This window comes from Diadema setosum, chromosome 22 (genome assembly GCF_964275005.1).
Source record: "Diadema setosum chromosome 22, eeDiaSeto1, whole genome shotgun sequence".
Lineage (NCBI taxonomy): Eukaryota > Metazoa > Echinodermata > Echinoidea > Diadematoida > Diadematidae > Diadema > Diadema setosum.
Window position 1 is genome coordinate 10354002 of NC_092706.1, and position 15946 is coordinate 10369947.

The window sequence follows — 15946 nt, forward strand, 5'->3', positions numbered from 1 at the left end:
CCAACATTATGATAACGTTCCAAAATGAATCTTCAGATTGCTCAGCAAGACGGCGGCTTGGAACATCGATCTTCAAAGGCACAAGTGCACCTGTGGAATTCTTTTGTACATCAATAGAAATCTGACAACTGTTTGAATAATTACAGCCAGTTAGAAACTCCAGCTATTAAACCTCCTTGGTCTTTATCAATATTTTTGCGTAAAATACCATCCACCCGGTCATCTTTCAACAAACCATCATGATTATGTACATATAATTATATATATATATATATATATATATATATATATATATATATATATATATATATATTATATGTATGTATATATGAATATACGTTATGAATATGTGTATATATATAATTATATTCATAACATGAAGCGGGCTTGGCTTCGTATATACGTGTGTGCCGGAGAAAGAAGGGCTGCTGGCAGACGCTGCAGTAGTTCACTTTGCTTTTTATTGCTCCCCATCATTTCATTTAATCCCTTCACTCTTGACACTTGCCAATTAAAATGAGTGAATACAGAATTTGCATCATCATGAGTTTTCGTGGGTTGTGGGTGCTAAGCCATAGCAGGGCCTATAAGAATGAGGGGGGAGGGGGTGTGGATTAAAAAAGGGGCAGAGAATTAAGGGTCAACATTAATTCCATGTGGGCGTAAGGTTTGTAATTTGGATATCCAGTACGATTCTCGTTTGAGTATGATATGGCTTTCCTTCTTTCTGACGAGTTCGATGCCTGTGATTTGTACTTTCTGAATTGAATGATTAATGGTAGGTTGAAGTGTACTGTGTAGGGGAGGATTTTGCTTGAGGCTTGAGGAGTTGTCGTTGATAATCTCAGAGCGTGCGTTGTTTAGGCGGATGTACAGAGACGTTTGGGTTTTACCAACATACTGTAGGCCGCATTGACTGCATGTGATGAGGTATATTACCCGAGATGATTTGCATTTTATATGGTCTGTGATGAAGTAGGTTTTCTTTGTTGATGAGCTTGTGAATGTTTGTGTGTCTTGGAAGTGCCGGTGCAGGATGCATATTCTTTTTTTTTTTTTTACTTGCATCAGTAGAAACCAGGCGTTGAAGAGGTCGTATCTGTAGGCGTACTATGGATCTGTGGTGGATTTGGAAGGGATGAGTCCAGAGAAGTGTGTGAGTTTTATATATATATATATATATATATATATATACTATAAATGGATGTCCACGAAATTTCCCAAAAAAGGCTATCGCTTGGGCAGCTGGAACTCAAAATTATTTTTTTTTTTAATATTTCCATTTATTTCGAACCACCAAACTGATTTGTCCGACCACCAAAATTCTAATTCAAATATCTATAAAAGATATACATTTTACGATATTGGCCTATAAAATGTGCGTGTTTGTGTGTGTGTGTGGGTGTGTGGGTGTCTGTGTATGCATGTTTATGTATTTATCTGTCTTCAATTTTTTTTTTTCTCTGTTGACGTCTTTCTGGCTGATCAGACAAAATTTTGAATGAGAATGTCACCCTTGTGAATAACATTTTGTAGTTCTCAAAACCTCCCAGTGTCTGATATGGTACGCATACAAGCATCTGCTTTTAACATTGGCAAAAAAAAAGACATGATAAGTATCTTGTTGTACAAACATCATTTCATGATCTGTCATAAACTTTCTTTTTTACAGAAGATCATTGGAAAGACAATCTCATATTTTCGTATAAACATTTGTATAAAATTCACATAACAATGTATACATTTTTATCTGCATATATATTGTGAAGACTGCTGATCCCAAAATTGATTAAAAAAACACAACTGTTTGATTGTAATCACTGTAAAATTCAAATCACCTTATCAACCTTTACCGTATTACCGCTGCCAAAGTCCTAGATATATCATTATTGTACCATTAAACATCTAATTTAGATTTGGCGTGGCGAGCACGCTTCAGCAATGCAACTTTCAAATTAATGTTAAAGACGGACAAAATACGATAACAGAGTTGAATAAAATAAAACAATGGACAATTTCTCTACACACTACATAATGGCTGGCAAACGACGATGACTCACAACGTCAAAAATGAGTTGGAAGAAAAAAAAATGATGTCCTGGCACGATGTTGCCGTTGAACATTTACTGTTCTCTGCACAAGACTGACTTTATAACGGAATCGCACGACCCGCAGATTTTGCATACTATATTCGTCATTTGATCTATTCAGGGTGGCGCGAAAGCCAGGTTATGACAATATCTGCATAGCTTTATGCAATGTGAATTTTCATACAATTTTCATACATCCAAACTAATACAACAATCTCTTATGATATATTTTGGCGTGCATGTTAAGCAAGATAATAGTTATTAATGTCTTAATCGAAGACTACAACTACCTTTTTTCTCCTCTGTGTACGGATAACAAAGAAAAACAGACAATAATTATAACCAAAGACACAAATGCGTCTGTGGAATTCTTTTAATTTCTGTAGCGGTTCTCGCAGCTTTTGAATAATTATAGCCGATCTGAACTCCAGCTCTTGATCTTCTTGCTGTGACCAATGGCGATAATTATGTTAGCATCGTCAACTGTTCCTTTTCATGAGGCAAATATGGTCCATTAGAATGTTTGATTCATATTACAAGTATACAAATATTCATCCGCTCCTGATAACAATACGAATGATGTTAGTGACCAATTACCAACCGTATGCAAGAATTGCATTTCTGAAATAAACACCATCCTTGTGTGTGAGGAAACTTGAGAAAACGTGAGGCTCTATATCGCTACTATTTTTACTATGACACCAATTTTTAATTTGGTTTTGGATGGACTGTAAATCTCAAATATTCCTTGTGTGATATCTTTAAAAGGCAATGTATTTGCTGAATTTTACAAAGAAGATTTTGTAAATAACGAGATGACAATTCAAACGTTTGTTTCCATTCAGTTGAGTTGTGAACGAGAGTGCAAAAGTGTAGTGTCACAGCCGTTTGTATGTATTTCACGCGGATATTTCCTGTAGAAATATCAGTTACACTTATGCGGTTACCATAATTTTTTCTTCAGTGCTTATTATGTGGTTTTGATGTTGACAAGTTGCGAACATGGTCACTGCAATGTATTGCCGGTAGCAATTGTTGCACAGTGTCTTGCGATGTATGTGGGATACAATTTGTCTCTTAATACATGTCATCAATGAATGCAAGAATAGACCAATTTCCCTTTTGCGCTGATTTAACCATGATGATTCTCCACAACTATTACAACTGAGAAACCATACTATTAAAAACCTCTAAATCATGATTTGTTAAATTTTCCAATGCATTTCCCTTCCATCTCATAATTAAAATCCTTTACCTGGTCTATTCGTCTCAGATATTTGATCATCATTTTATACGATTCAGATATTGCACAATTCGTTAACTGGACTCAGCCGGCTCCTGTTCATCATGATCAATCACGTTGTCGCCGTCGTCGACCTCATGGTTGCTATCGTCTTCGAAATCCTTCGTCCCATCCGAGGTATGGTCTGGGCTATCGATGAGTTTTGTTTTGACTTTTGTTGCGTCTGCTGATTCCATGACACAGTCGTCGCCATTCTCGCGAGTACGACTTTCGGTTCCTCCGAAGTCGTTGGCGTCGTCAGCGACATCATCAGCGACATCGCTGCTGTGTGCTCCGTCTAATTCAAGGTAGGTCGTTACTTCCTCATCCCCTATCGACGTGTGTTCATCAGTCGTACCTACTTCGCCACTCTCTCTCGAGTGAGGGTCACAAATATCAATCAAGTCACCTTGTTCAGTATTCTCCTCATCCTGTGGTTGCTTCTCAACGTTCACGTCGAAATCATCAGGTGTTGATTTCTTATTGTTCGTAGAAAAATCGCCGTCCGGCGGCGAAGAAATCTGTGAATCGAGCAAGCATCCTTCTGGAAGACTTACCGCGGTACTGTTGTCATCTTGCGAAAATTCTTCAACATCTGTTGGCTTTTGTTCCTCACTATTTGAAGACTGAAGATCAGTCGTCAATTCCATCCGGTCTGAGACTTCATCAGGATCTTGTGACGCTATTGTGGCCTCCGCCTTCTCGGTGCTTTCGGGGTCATCAACCAGATCAGATAGTCCTTTGAAGTCCATTACGTCGTGATCTCCAATCGCTTCTACGGTAGACTCTACAGAGCATAAAACATCTGGTGTTGCATTATGAGTGTGCTCATTCCTCTGTGTTGTTTCCAGTGAAGGCCCTTCATCTATTTCGATGTTGTTTTTCCCGTTTTCCTGATCAACTGGAGAGGAATCGTCAGCTGAGTTGATATCGCGTGCGTGATGGGTAGCAATGTTTTCTCCTGCTGTGTTATCTTGCCTCACCGCAAAGGTATCGTCAACTGATTTTGCATCGCATACCTGAGGGGTACCAATGTCTTCTTCTGAGTTCTCGACTTTCTGTAACAAGCCGTCAAAGTTTGAATTCAAATCAGACAATGATACTGTATTACCTATAGATGTGTGATCGTCAAACGCCATGAGATCAGCTTCCCAGTCAGGAACACGATGTTCCTCCGTCTCCTCGCTCTGCAATGGAGGTTCATCGTCTGTATGCTCGTAAGACGTCGTAGGATCTTGTCCCATGGAATCGCAATCGTTTGTAACAACTTCATCGGCTCCTTGTTGAGAGTCAATTTTGGTGTCATCATGCGAAACCCTGTCTACGGGTCTGTTGTCGTTTTCTGTCGGACTGTCACTGATCGCACTAAAACTACTCAGCAAATCGCCACTACTCGATGATCCCTGATTGTCTATTGTTTCGGGATCACCTTTCTCCTTTGAGCAGATGTTGTCGTTAGCCTTTTCGTCGCTTTGCAATGGATGGCCCAATTCCACGTTGAAACTTAGAGTTGATTTGTCCTCTCTCGCCACAGAATTATCCCCTTCCAAAGAATGATATCCTTTCATTGTTTCAGTATGATCGTATTTTTCTGTCCGTTCGTCGGTTGTCGACTGATCGTCAAAGTTTAGCTTATGCAACGTAGGTGCAAGTTCACTGAGAAGTTCCAATTTGTGACTGCCCAGTATCGAATCGTTTATCACGTCTGAGAGATCATCCGTCTTTTCAAGAAATGTGGTATCTTCCTGTCGCTTGAAGTCGCTTGAAGGAAGAGTATCAAGAATTGCAGCTGGATTGGGATCACAGCAAGCATTTTCCGATGTAGGATTGTGCCTCGTATTAGAGTGAGTCTCTTCACTCACGAAAGCGACGTTGTCGTACGCAAAATTGGTATCTTTGATTCTTACATCACTTTGAGAAGTGATCACCATTCCATCATGTTTTGTCAGTTCTCGATCGTCCTCTGATGCGATGGTCTTTATATCGTCCGGCGATAATTTGGTCACTTCCGGCGATGCACTTGCTTTCACGATCACATCACCCTCCAACCAATTGCCAGTGGTCACCCTAAAATCAGTTGGTTGACCGCTTAGACCGGTCGGCAGCTTCGAATCATGTGCGTCAAGATGTTTGTCCACAGACTCGACATTTTTCTCTACGGCTTTACTTTGCGATCGATCGCCAAGATCTACCAGGAGATCGGGCGATACACCGGCAGGTTCCATTGGTATTTGATCGTCCATGGCGTTGGATTGACGTTGTGCCTCCGCATAGGAACGCGCCCTTTGCGAATGGACACCATCCTCATGTCTAGTGGCATTCTCAGCTTCCTTCCTGACTTTGACAAGTCGAACAGAGGACTGTTCGTCGACTGTCGTCAATGTTTGGCGTCCTGCCAATCTGAAATCACCCGTCATTTCCAACTGAGTGTCGGCCCTGCCTGCCGAAACACTAGATGTAATCGTCTCAACATTTTGCAAAGCTCTGCTGTCCTCCTCGGTTGCACTGTGAGAGCCTACATCGTCTCTTTTCGCCACAGAGTTATTCACGGAATGTAAGTTGTTGCCTGTGTCTTGGTCCTTTTCAGACAAAACAGTTCCACCTTTTTCGTTCGTTCGTGGCTCCTCTCGCATATCTATCCGGAATTCGCGAGGTTTACTTGATCCTTCCACTGCATGATCGCGATCAAGGAGATTTGCCGTTTTCCCTTCGTTGAGCGGTATCCCTTCAGATTTCCCGTTTCCACTCGCAGTCTCCGATTCTACCCTGTAGCTAATGTCAGACATCGACGCACTTTGACTCTTGGCAAACTGTGGTTTACCTGGATCGTCACTAATACTCGGCGTCCGTAATTTAAAGAGTGATGTGTCCAGTAGCTCGTCCAAGGAAGTGTCAAAAGCGGGGTTAACGAAACTCGGCGATTGCGTCCCTTCGTCCGCTTCAGGTATCTTGCGCTGATCGGACGAATCCGATGTGATCGTATCGTTGCGTAGCCGGTCGTACTGATCGGTCTGACGTATCTCGTCTGTGTCCACAATCACGTCGGGCGGATGGTGCATTTGCATGTTTGGATGCGGCGTAGGCTCAACCTCAGTCGTGTCCTTCTGCTTTTGGGTTCTCCTGACGGCATCTTCCCAAGCTTCATAGCTGTGAAACGTCGATACGTGGTCGTCTGACTCTTCGTCGTGGAAATCGTGGCTAGTGGGGAAAACGGAAACAAAAAGATGAAAGACGTGAAAACAGACGTAGGAACATTGAGAAACTGTTTAAACAAATCTTACATATGAATATCCAAATATGGTTTATTTATCTGTACATTGTTACCTACATACGATTTTTTTTTACAAATCTAGAGGAATAAAAACACGACGTTGATAGGACACATAAGCGATACACAAACACACACACACACACACACACACAAATACAAATGGAAGGTAGTATTATCATATTTGGCAAGATCATACCAAATCATTTCATGAACGATTTGATTGACCACAAATTAAACAAAGGCAGCGGGTGAAATTAGGGATTTTGGATATAGAAATATCAAAGTGACAATTGGACTGGATCAACACGCTAGCTTGATTTTGATCGTAGGTAAAAGGAAAGCCGTGCCCGTAAATATCACGTCAGCATGGAGTTTCAGGTGATAGGGAGCTTTAGATTTTGACGCGCGGACGTTTGAGCCGACGCTTGCGCTGGACGTTCTCCTCTCCCTGCGTCGTGTGGAAAAGTAGCTTTAGGTTACGCTGGGACAGAGAATCCAGACGGGTGAAGATCTTACAAATTTCATTCGTAGAGGGAGACAAATTGAATAAAATTCATACCTCAACAGTACTTTCGTCTACAGGAGGCAACTGTAGAAAGTTGTTTCTCTGTATGTACACGACTACAGTCATTGAACAAATGCGATACAATAAACCGCAAAGTACTGAATCAACCTCCTATTTCTTCTCCCAATTGCCAAAAATCTAATAAAAAATGGAGCACTATCTGCTCTAACAAAGGAAATGGCAGGAAGTATACCTCCGCTTTTTCCGATAACGGTAGTACCAGATACCGATGCCGGCAGCGATTGCACAGATGACGAGTACCACCACGACTACGGCGACCACGAGTCCTAAGGAGAAATTAAAAAAAAAAATCATCGTCGTTTGTCGTGTGAATAGACCGGTATACTAACGCATTCAAATTTGATTCATACGTCTATAACTGTCCTCTACTTTCATCTGAGAAGTGTTTTTTTTATATATATATATCTTTCATTTTGTGATTATGAGCAAGAAGCAAACGGTCAAGACTTCCGAAGAAAGTAATTATTACAGACAGTCAAATGGTAAAAATGTAGATTACACCCATCGAGTTATGCCTTGAAGTATAAGACATCCATTCTTTCAATGGTCATATCAAAGAATAATTACGCAAGGTAGCAAGTCTTCTTTGCGGTTAGCAACATTTTTTCGCAGAAAAGTGAAATAGAAAAAAAAAATCAAGACAAAGACGGGTACGTGTAACCGTTTGTAAAAAGAATTTGACCACAACCCTTCCACGAGTTTGCTGCACTACTAGGATTCTGGATATGCGTATATTGAACATTCCAAAATTACCACCACTTCTAATTCTCGAAATGTTTTGGGAAGTTTGTCAAAAAGTAGAATATTGGCTTACTGCTTAACATTTAGAATCGATATATCATTGGTTATGTGAAACGATTCATAACATCAATGATAAGATTAATTTCAATGATACAGAAAAAAAAAACACTGCTTGAAAATAGATCCTGTCTTTCAGTAAACAAAGAGGGCGTTCTCAACTCGTAAGTCAAGTGCCGTATATGGCACTAGGTAAGTCTATTAAAACACTGCTGACCCTTTTCATGCTCTGGGTGCCGATTGGCACAGAAAACCCCAAAGCATTGTACACACCATCCAAAGTCCCTGGCAGAAAAAGGGTTAATGGATTGTTTTCTACAAAAAAGAAGGTATCATTTTCAAGTGGTTAACTGCGGATAGGAGATTAAGGTTAATCGTTCAGCAACTTTTTGGACTAAACATGTACTAAACTGCGACAATGAAGTAAAATTCGCGTGCAATTAAAATTTTGAAAGATAAATAACATCTTCGACAGATTTCGGTGCGATGTTTTGCTGACTAGAAAAAGCGTCTTGATATTAAATTTACGCACTAATGGCATGTTCCGGACATTGCACACTGATAGGTGTGCCGTGCAATTAATATATTTTCATTTCGTTTGCTTGCTTGTTCCTTGTAAGAAAACATGCGCGAGTTTGTGGAGTGTACCGCATACGGGAAAATTCTATTACGTAATACTCGTATAAGTCTTCAGAGGTTAGCATTTCCCAGGTGTTTAAGGCAGTGAAGTCACATAATGAAATTCAAAGTAGGTAAAAATTCCAGGCAGTCCCAGTTGGCTATAAATACCCGTGTCAGTGAGCAGTAAGCATCTTTTTCAAGTGTGACGGCAGTGAATTATACCAGGGAGGTGAGACACCTCCGTGATTATACATCTCGAACTCCAATGTCTAGTGATCAGGAAGACGACGCTACCTCTCAGCCCCCATCCCCGCGGGGAGATCAGGGCATGGAAGGCCGCCTTGAAGCTCAGCTAGAGAGACCGAGATACTCTCCCGCCTCATGGATAGGGCGGCGGCACACCGTGGTAATGACAAACGGCATGCGAGCCATGCCAGCTGGTGCAGGAGAGCTTCTCCTCCCGGCGATTAGTCCGGACATGCGAGCCATGTCCGCGGGGACAGGGGCGCTGCCCCGCCCATCGAAGACTTCAGCGAGCTAGCCATCCCCATCGGCAGCTCAACAGACGACGATATTCTCATGTCAGCCTCCTTCCTGGCAAAACTGATTGCGTTGCCCTGTATGGGTGGCCTTGACTCTGCCCTTGTGGTTATGGTCATTTTGACAACCGAATTGATCCGGATGCCATGTCCTTACAGCCAAACTCTTTCAAAGCCTGGTACCAAACTTGATTTTAACTTAAATTCTGATCTCATTTGGGCCAAATTTAAAAATTGGCTGATTTGCTAATGAAGGCAGTCACACTGCCCATATCAGAAGGTAAGTGCTCTATAAAATCGCGAAGCAAATGCTCAATTGCCATCGAATGCCCAAGCAGTTCTCACACCAAAAATCGAGAGCAAAATTCGGGCGATCCTCCTTCACGAGGCCTTGGGTCTTGTGAGCTCCCAACTTCTACAACAAAATGTAGTGAAGGGACTTCTACCACATAGATAAATCCTTTCTGAAATTCACATATCATGCACGGATAATCATCCATGCAATTGACACAACGAGAATTGTAACAACTCATGTCACCATCGATGGCCTGACACTCCCGGGCTTTGCTTATCGTATGATCCGAGCATGCACCATCGAGGTATCTTAAAACCCCTTCTCAACCCTTCTCAGCAACACTTGCGCAGCAAGTCGATTCCACTTGGTAGAAAGTTGTTCAGAAAGACATCTGAGAGAAATTGACAAGTGTCACATAAGCGGTACATCGTGTGTCATGAATGTCTCTACGCAAGCCAGCAAAAAAAAAAAAAAAAAAAGGGATGAGTACTGTCCAAGACCGCTCAGTGCTGGAAATCTCAAGCTTTCCAAAGATGACTGGTCAAAATAATTCCCGAGCCTTGGATATTGGCCACAATATTTGGCTATGAAGCCAATAATTTCATTTCAACCCCATACCAATAAATTTTTCCTCTACAAAGTGTACATTCTACCGAGGAGGAAAAGGCAACCCATGAAGAATTGTCTCCGAACATTCTCGCAAAGCAAGCTATTAGAGAGATTCCTCACATGGAGTATCAACTCTATTCTAGCGCTACCAAAGACCGGCGGTCTAAGTCCAATCATAAATCTGAAAAACTTGAACAAATTTGTAAGATACGAACACTTCAGAGTGGAACAGTTTCGCTTGATTACGGCCTTAATTTTGCCCCTCCAAAGGGTGCATATTTATCCGTATCCGTTCACCTTGTTCATCAAGCATAGTCTTTCGAATGGAAATACTAAGTAGTATTTTCACTGCATTCCTTCAGTGCCTTCCATCTGGCCTTAATTTGACCCCACAGAATTCCCTTAAAGTTATGAAACCTGTCTTTGCCTCGGTGAGTAGTGGCATTACAACAATCACCTATTTCGATGATATCCATATTCTTTCTCACACCAGAGAAGAGTGTCTTGACAAAGCCAATGATCAACTTGTCACCCTTAAAGAGTTTCAGTAAGGATTTCGACAAATCCAGTTTCAACCCAAAGCACGTCGAGACCTTCCTTGGTTCTCATATTAATTCCCAGCAAATGATTTTCAGTTTTTTCCTCAGAACAAGCTTGACAAGGTTACTGCCCTTGGAAATTCAATCTTGTATGGCAACGAAACCAAATTTCGGGATTCTAATGCCTTCCACAAAGAAATTTACATTCTCGTCACTTAGGACTAGAAAAAATAAATCGACTAATGCTCTGCGTAAAGCAGAAGATGACATCGACACGAAGTTTGGTGTCGTTATCTAGTCATGCGATACAAAACATTCTTTGGTGGTGGCTGTCTCGCAAGACAAAGAATTACTTTCCACCTTCATTAGCATGATAATTTCAAGCGATGCTTGCATCCCAGTACGGAGAGTAGTTAATTCTGAACAATGACAATTCCTTTGCTCAGAGAGTCTGGAGTGCCAAACAGAATTCCCCGCATAGCAATGTGTGTGAACCTCTTGCAATTCAGAACGATCTTGAAGCCCTGTGTGGCTCGTGTACAAAAAATGTGCTTATTCATAATTCGGTCAGACATTTCTACAGCTAGTAGCATACCTGACCCGAACGAATTCACGGCCAACATTGGAATTGGTGTCTAGCAATTGGATATCAGCTTCACATTCAACAGATGTAGATAATTCTTAAGTTTTCTGCTGTCTCGCAGAGACATGAACAACTAATTACTATTTTACATGTTTTTCACCACACAATCCACAAACTCTACATATGGATTAGCAACTTTCCTCATGTCAAATGGAAGCCAAGTTTTATTGCCCTGAATTTTGATGCCTTTTTCCTTACCCTAGAACGTTTTCAGTCCTCCACAAGCTTCAACTGAACAAGGTGACCTGAGCAATCCTCACTGCCCCAATGGCGGCGGCAGCCATGGGCCTCATTATCGCTCAAAATGCGAATAGCCCCACCTCTATTACTCCTAGAGAAAATTCTTGCCCCACACCCTCACCCACCGACGAGCCTCCAGCTCACACTAGCCGCCTGCATGGGTGCTCTCTGCTAGCGATGACAAGTGGCAGACACATCGCAGCACATTGCAAAGCTCCTCTCATCGTCATGGCGAGACAATACCAATAAACAAAACAAATGAGGGTGCTTGAAGACAGTAGCAATGTCTGTATTCTGAACAATCTTGTGATCCTTTTTAACCCGTCTACAGAACACGTTGTCAACATCTAAGCCTATAGCATAGCTTTTCAACAAAGCCCACCCCACGATTAACTCATAGACCTGCTCGGTCTTCCATACTACCTGAAACCGAGAGCTATGACATAGGCAAACAGCCCCTATAGTCAGAACTTATGAAGGGCGTATCTAACTCCGACCCTCGCAAGCCTAAATACAACAACATTGGGGATGTTTCAATTGTTTTGAATCACTTTTTATCGTTTCAAGATACCTATGAACTATAGACTCCTTCAGTGCCTTGAGCCAAAAACAATTTTCCTAGCTCGTTTCGGCAAAACGTACACAAATGCTGAGACATCTAGTTCTTATGACATTACCGGAAGATGATGCCACGTTTGCACATTAGAGATATGGAAGGTATATCTCTAACCAGGTAATTAAAGTGCCTTCTTTTACCTCCAACCCTAAAACTCTGTGTTCCGATCAACTCTTCATGAGTATATTAAATGCACAGAACATCTCCAACGAGCAAGTTCAGAAAGCAAACTCATAATTCCTCCGAAACATCCCAACAAATCGGTGACGACAAGCATCTTGGAGCGGAGGCTGAAAGCCAGTCCCTCGCAGCTGCTTGTATAAACACTTAGAATATAACTAATATACTGTCACTAGCTGTACGTGTACATCCCTGTACACTGTACTGACTGCTGCATACAATTAGGTATGAATGTATTGTTGCTATGGGAACATGTACCGAGTTTGATCTGTCTTCGAGATCAGTATGAAAGGGTACCACAGGACGTACATACCTCGTGCTCATATACATAAGGATTTGGGAGCGCAGTCATCCCGCGTTCATCCCAGACTCTGGTCTGGTAAGACATCCACGGATGCTAATATGAAAGTGGTATCACATTCTCAGCTCATAGCTACAGAAGCGCCGCAACTTCTAAACTTTCGCGCATGAAGTATAAAGGTCATAATGAAATCTTGTCCACAACTGACTGGACGAACGCTGGTACATTTTGAACCTTCTACCTTCTAACAATTGATTCCACATTAGTTCAACAATTCTCAGTTCTACTGAGTTAGAAAGATACATGTAAATTGTGATAGTATGTGTATATACCTGTATATTAGTATCTCAGTTAAGAACAATGTCATAATACGAGTCAGATAAGACACCAGACCATAAATCACGTTACGTTGTGCATTGGAAAATGGCGACACATTATTCGGCCACTCGTTTAGGAGATTCGGTCCACCAAACTGATGAATTTAAACTCTAATATCAACCCAAAATGCAATGGACTTGCCTCTAATTATTGCTGCAATATTACTATGCCGAGTATGAACTGGTTAATGTCTAATTCTTCCTTCAAATGTACATGAATATTAAGGAACATGATTAGGATTATGTCTTGATTGGAAAATCGGTACAAGAGGTCCATTGTATTTGATTAACTTGTCTGTGCGCTATCATGCTTAATCCTGCTCCAGTTAAAGCACGCAAGGTATCAAAATGATATCATACTCAAAACCTATGCCTTGCACCTTATACTAGTAGGTTCTCAAGCAAACTTTGCTCGAGTTCTTCTCTTGTTTGCGACAATGTGTGTCACCATCGATAGATATTCTCTATGCATGAGGAGTCATGACCAAAGTTTCAACCTTGTTGTGAAAACTGTCCATCATCCTTCTTGTCCTCTTGCCCTCACTCGTGCCACTAGACTGACTTCTGTACGGAACTTTGAACATGCTAACCTCTGAAGACTTATACGAGTATTACGTAATAGAATTCCTAAATTATACAAGTAATAAGAAGTATAATTAGAATTCTATTAGTAATAATGAAGTATAAGTCGAAGAGGTTCCCACCCAGCATCTCATTTGATCGATACTCTTCAGTTCTGAACCCTCCCTTTACAACACTGAACAGAAGTCAAAACTGGTGGGCCCTTATACTGTATACTGATGTTTTGCTTAATTGCTTGACTTGAGATGTCCATACGTATAAGAATGCTCCGTGCCTTTGGAACAGCAATGATTGTGCTTTACTTATTGCTTGTCTGTATGATGAGAAGGACCAGTGAGCTAATTGTCTGCATTGCACCCAATACTGCATGGTGTTGCTGGTCTGTCTATTTAAAGCCGTATTCTCTTTGAAAAGATGCTTACTGCTCACTGACACGGGTATTTATAGCCAACTGGGACTGCCTGGAATTTTTACCTACTTTGAATTTCATTATGTGACTTCACTGCCTTAAACACCTGGGAAATGCTAACCTCTTCGACTTATACTTCATTATTACTAATAGAATTCTAATTATACTTCTTATTACTTGTATAATTTAGGAATTATACAAACCTGTCTGAGGTGCAGGTGGTGCCGGCGTTGTCTGCGACGAGTCCGCCATAGTGGCACCCACGGCAGACGGGTGGGTGGAGGCGCGTGAATGGCTGTGAGTTGCAAAAGGGTGTTGACGTTTTCTGCGGGAGCAGTCACGTACTGCGTAACTATGGCAACCATGGGCGGAGAGCACGGTGAACTAGTGGGCCATGCCGGTGTAGATTTTAGGCGTCTAGGACCTGCATGTTATGTCCCTAAATAATGGTGTAATTTAGAATAAAAAAAAGGCCACGCCGTTCATTTCATAATCAGACATGGAATGAATACAGTAAACACTCACTGCATGCTTTTCCTTTTGTGCAACAGAATCACGCTGGACCAGTCAGCTTGCATATTCCAGCTTCATACTCTGAAATTTGCATTTATACTTAGTTCAAATAACTGAGAGAATTTCCGAAGTAGACTTTCTTAACTTCCGGTTAAAACGATAATCTTTTCCTTAACCCAATAATAAGGGCCTGAATATGCATTGCTTGATGATAAAACGTCTTCATTCAGAGATGACACGCCTGTGGAAGGTATTTGCTTCTAGAATGTAGAGCTAAGCATTTGAAGTGTACTAATATCTGGGCATTATGTTTGCTACAATACATTGTAGAATATAGGGCTACGTGAGACATTCTTTCTGCAAGATATTATACTTTTTTGTCACTCCGACTTTTATCTATTGGGATTCTTGTGTGTGTGTGTTTTTGTTGCTCAATGTTGTCTTGATTAGCATTATTTACCTTGCGGATAAGACCAAAATCCAGATTTAGTGCTTCAAAATAGTTCTAAAATGTGAGTTAGGGATAAAAACAACGAATGTAAAAATTTGAATCAGTATAATTAATGTTAAGTGTTGTTAAATATACACAATGTGAACAATAGTTATAATAGAATTGTTTCGAGACTAAACCGTCTACAGTTATGTTTTAGTGATAAAAATAGTGATATCTCCTTATATTAAGGATTTAGTGCAAAATTTTTGCGTGGTAGAATGTTTTGTAATATACCTGACCTATATATGCATCAAATGTGATATCTTGAACATGTTTTTTTTTTAAATCACTGCTCCCAGTGGTAAACAGTGCATTATGGAAAGCCCTGTCGTACAGTCTATACTCACAGCAACATGAATGAAGTGACTCCACTCATTTACACCGAGCTAATTCGAATGTAGAGGAAGGGAAGATCTCTTGTCCCGATGTTCACCGATGTTCGGCCGACAAGACGAGCGAAAATGTTGATCAGAGGCGTCAGCCTGTCTGGAAACCTAGGACAGAGGGCGATAGACGGTTACGTGGAACCGTCAAATGGGAGGTCGATTATGACGTGAGCTGGTGGCAGCATTCCAAGTAGAATAGGCGTCTGTGGAAAAAGAGGAGAAATGAGATATAAAATAGTCATGTGCGCAACGGTTTTCACAGTCTTGTTGAGAGCTGTTGTTGTTGTGGTTTTATAAAGAAAGAAGAGAGAGAAAAATTGGGCCCTATACAAATAATTTGCCCCAAGCAAAGTTTTTTTTTTATTTATATGTTTTATTTCGAAATCACATAAAATCACAATATTTACAAATAATCATCAATCAGCAAACACGAGAAAAAGAAAAAAAAAAGAAAAAGTGACAAGAGCAATTCAGAGATAAATAAAAAGAGAACCACCATGATTCATCAATAAGTAGTAAGGTAAAGCTTCCTCAACATGCTCAAAGACCCCCGTCTCATAACACACCCAGGGAGAA

The 15946-nt window shown here is 41.0% G+C and overlaps 1 protein-coding gene across 1 annotated transcript; it reads right to left on the reverse strand.

The window, feature by feature from the left end:
• Nucleotides 1-1769: 1769 nt before the first annotated feature.
• On the reverse strand, nt 1770-15439 carry LOC140245331 (uncharacterized). Its single transcript, XM_072324910.1, has 4 exons — nt 15332-15439; nt 14182-14417; nt 7402-7495; nt 1770-6570 (listed from the first exon to the last, which is right to left on the reverse strand). Exons 2-4 carry the CDS (start codon nt 14228-14230, stop codon nt 3408-3410), a joined length of 3306 nt encoding a protein of 1101 aa, XP_072181011.1. The 5' UTR covers nt 14231-14417; nt 15332-15439; the 3' UTR covers nt 1770-3407.
• Between the last annotated feature and the right edge of the window lie 507 nt (nt 15440-15946).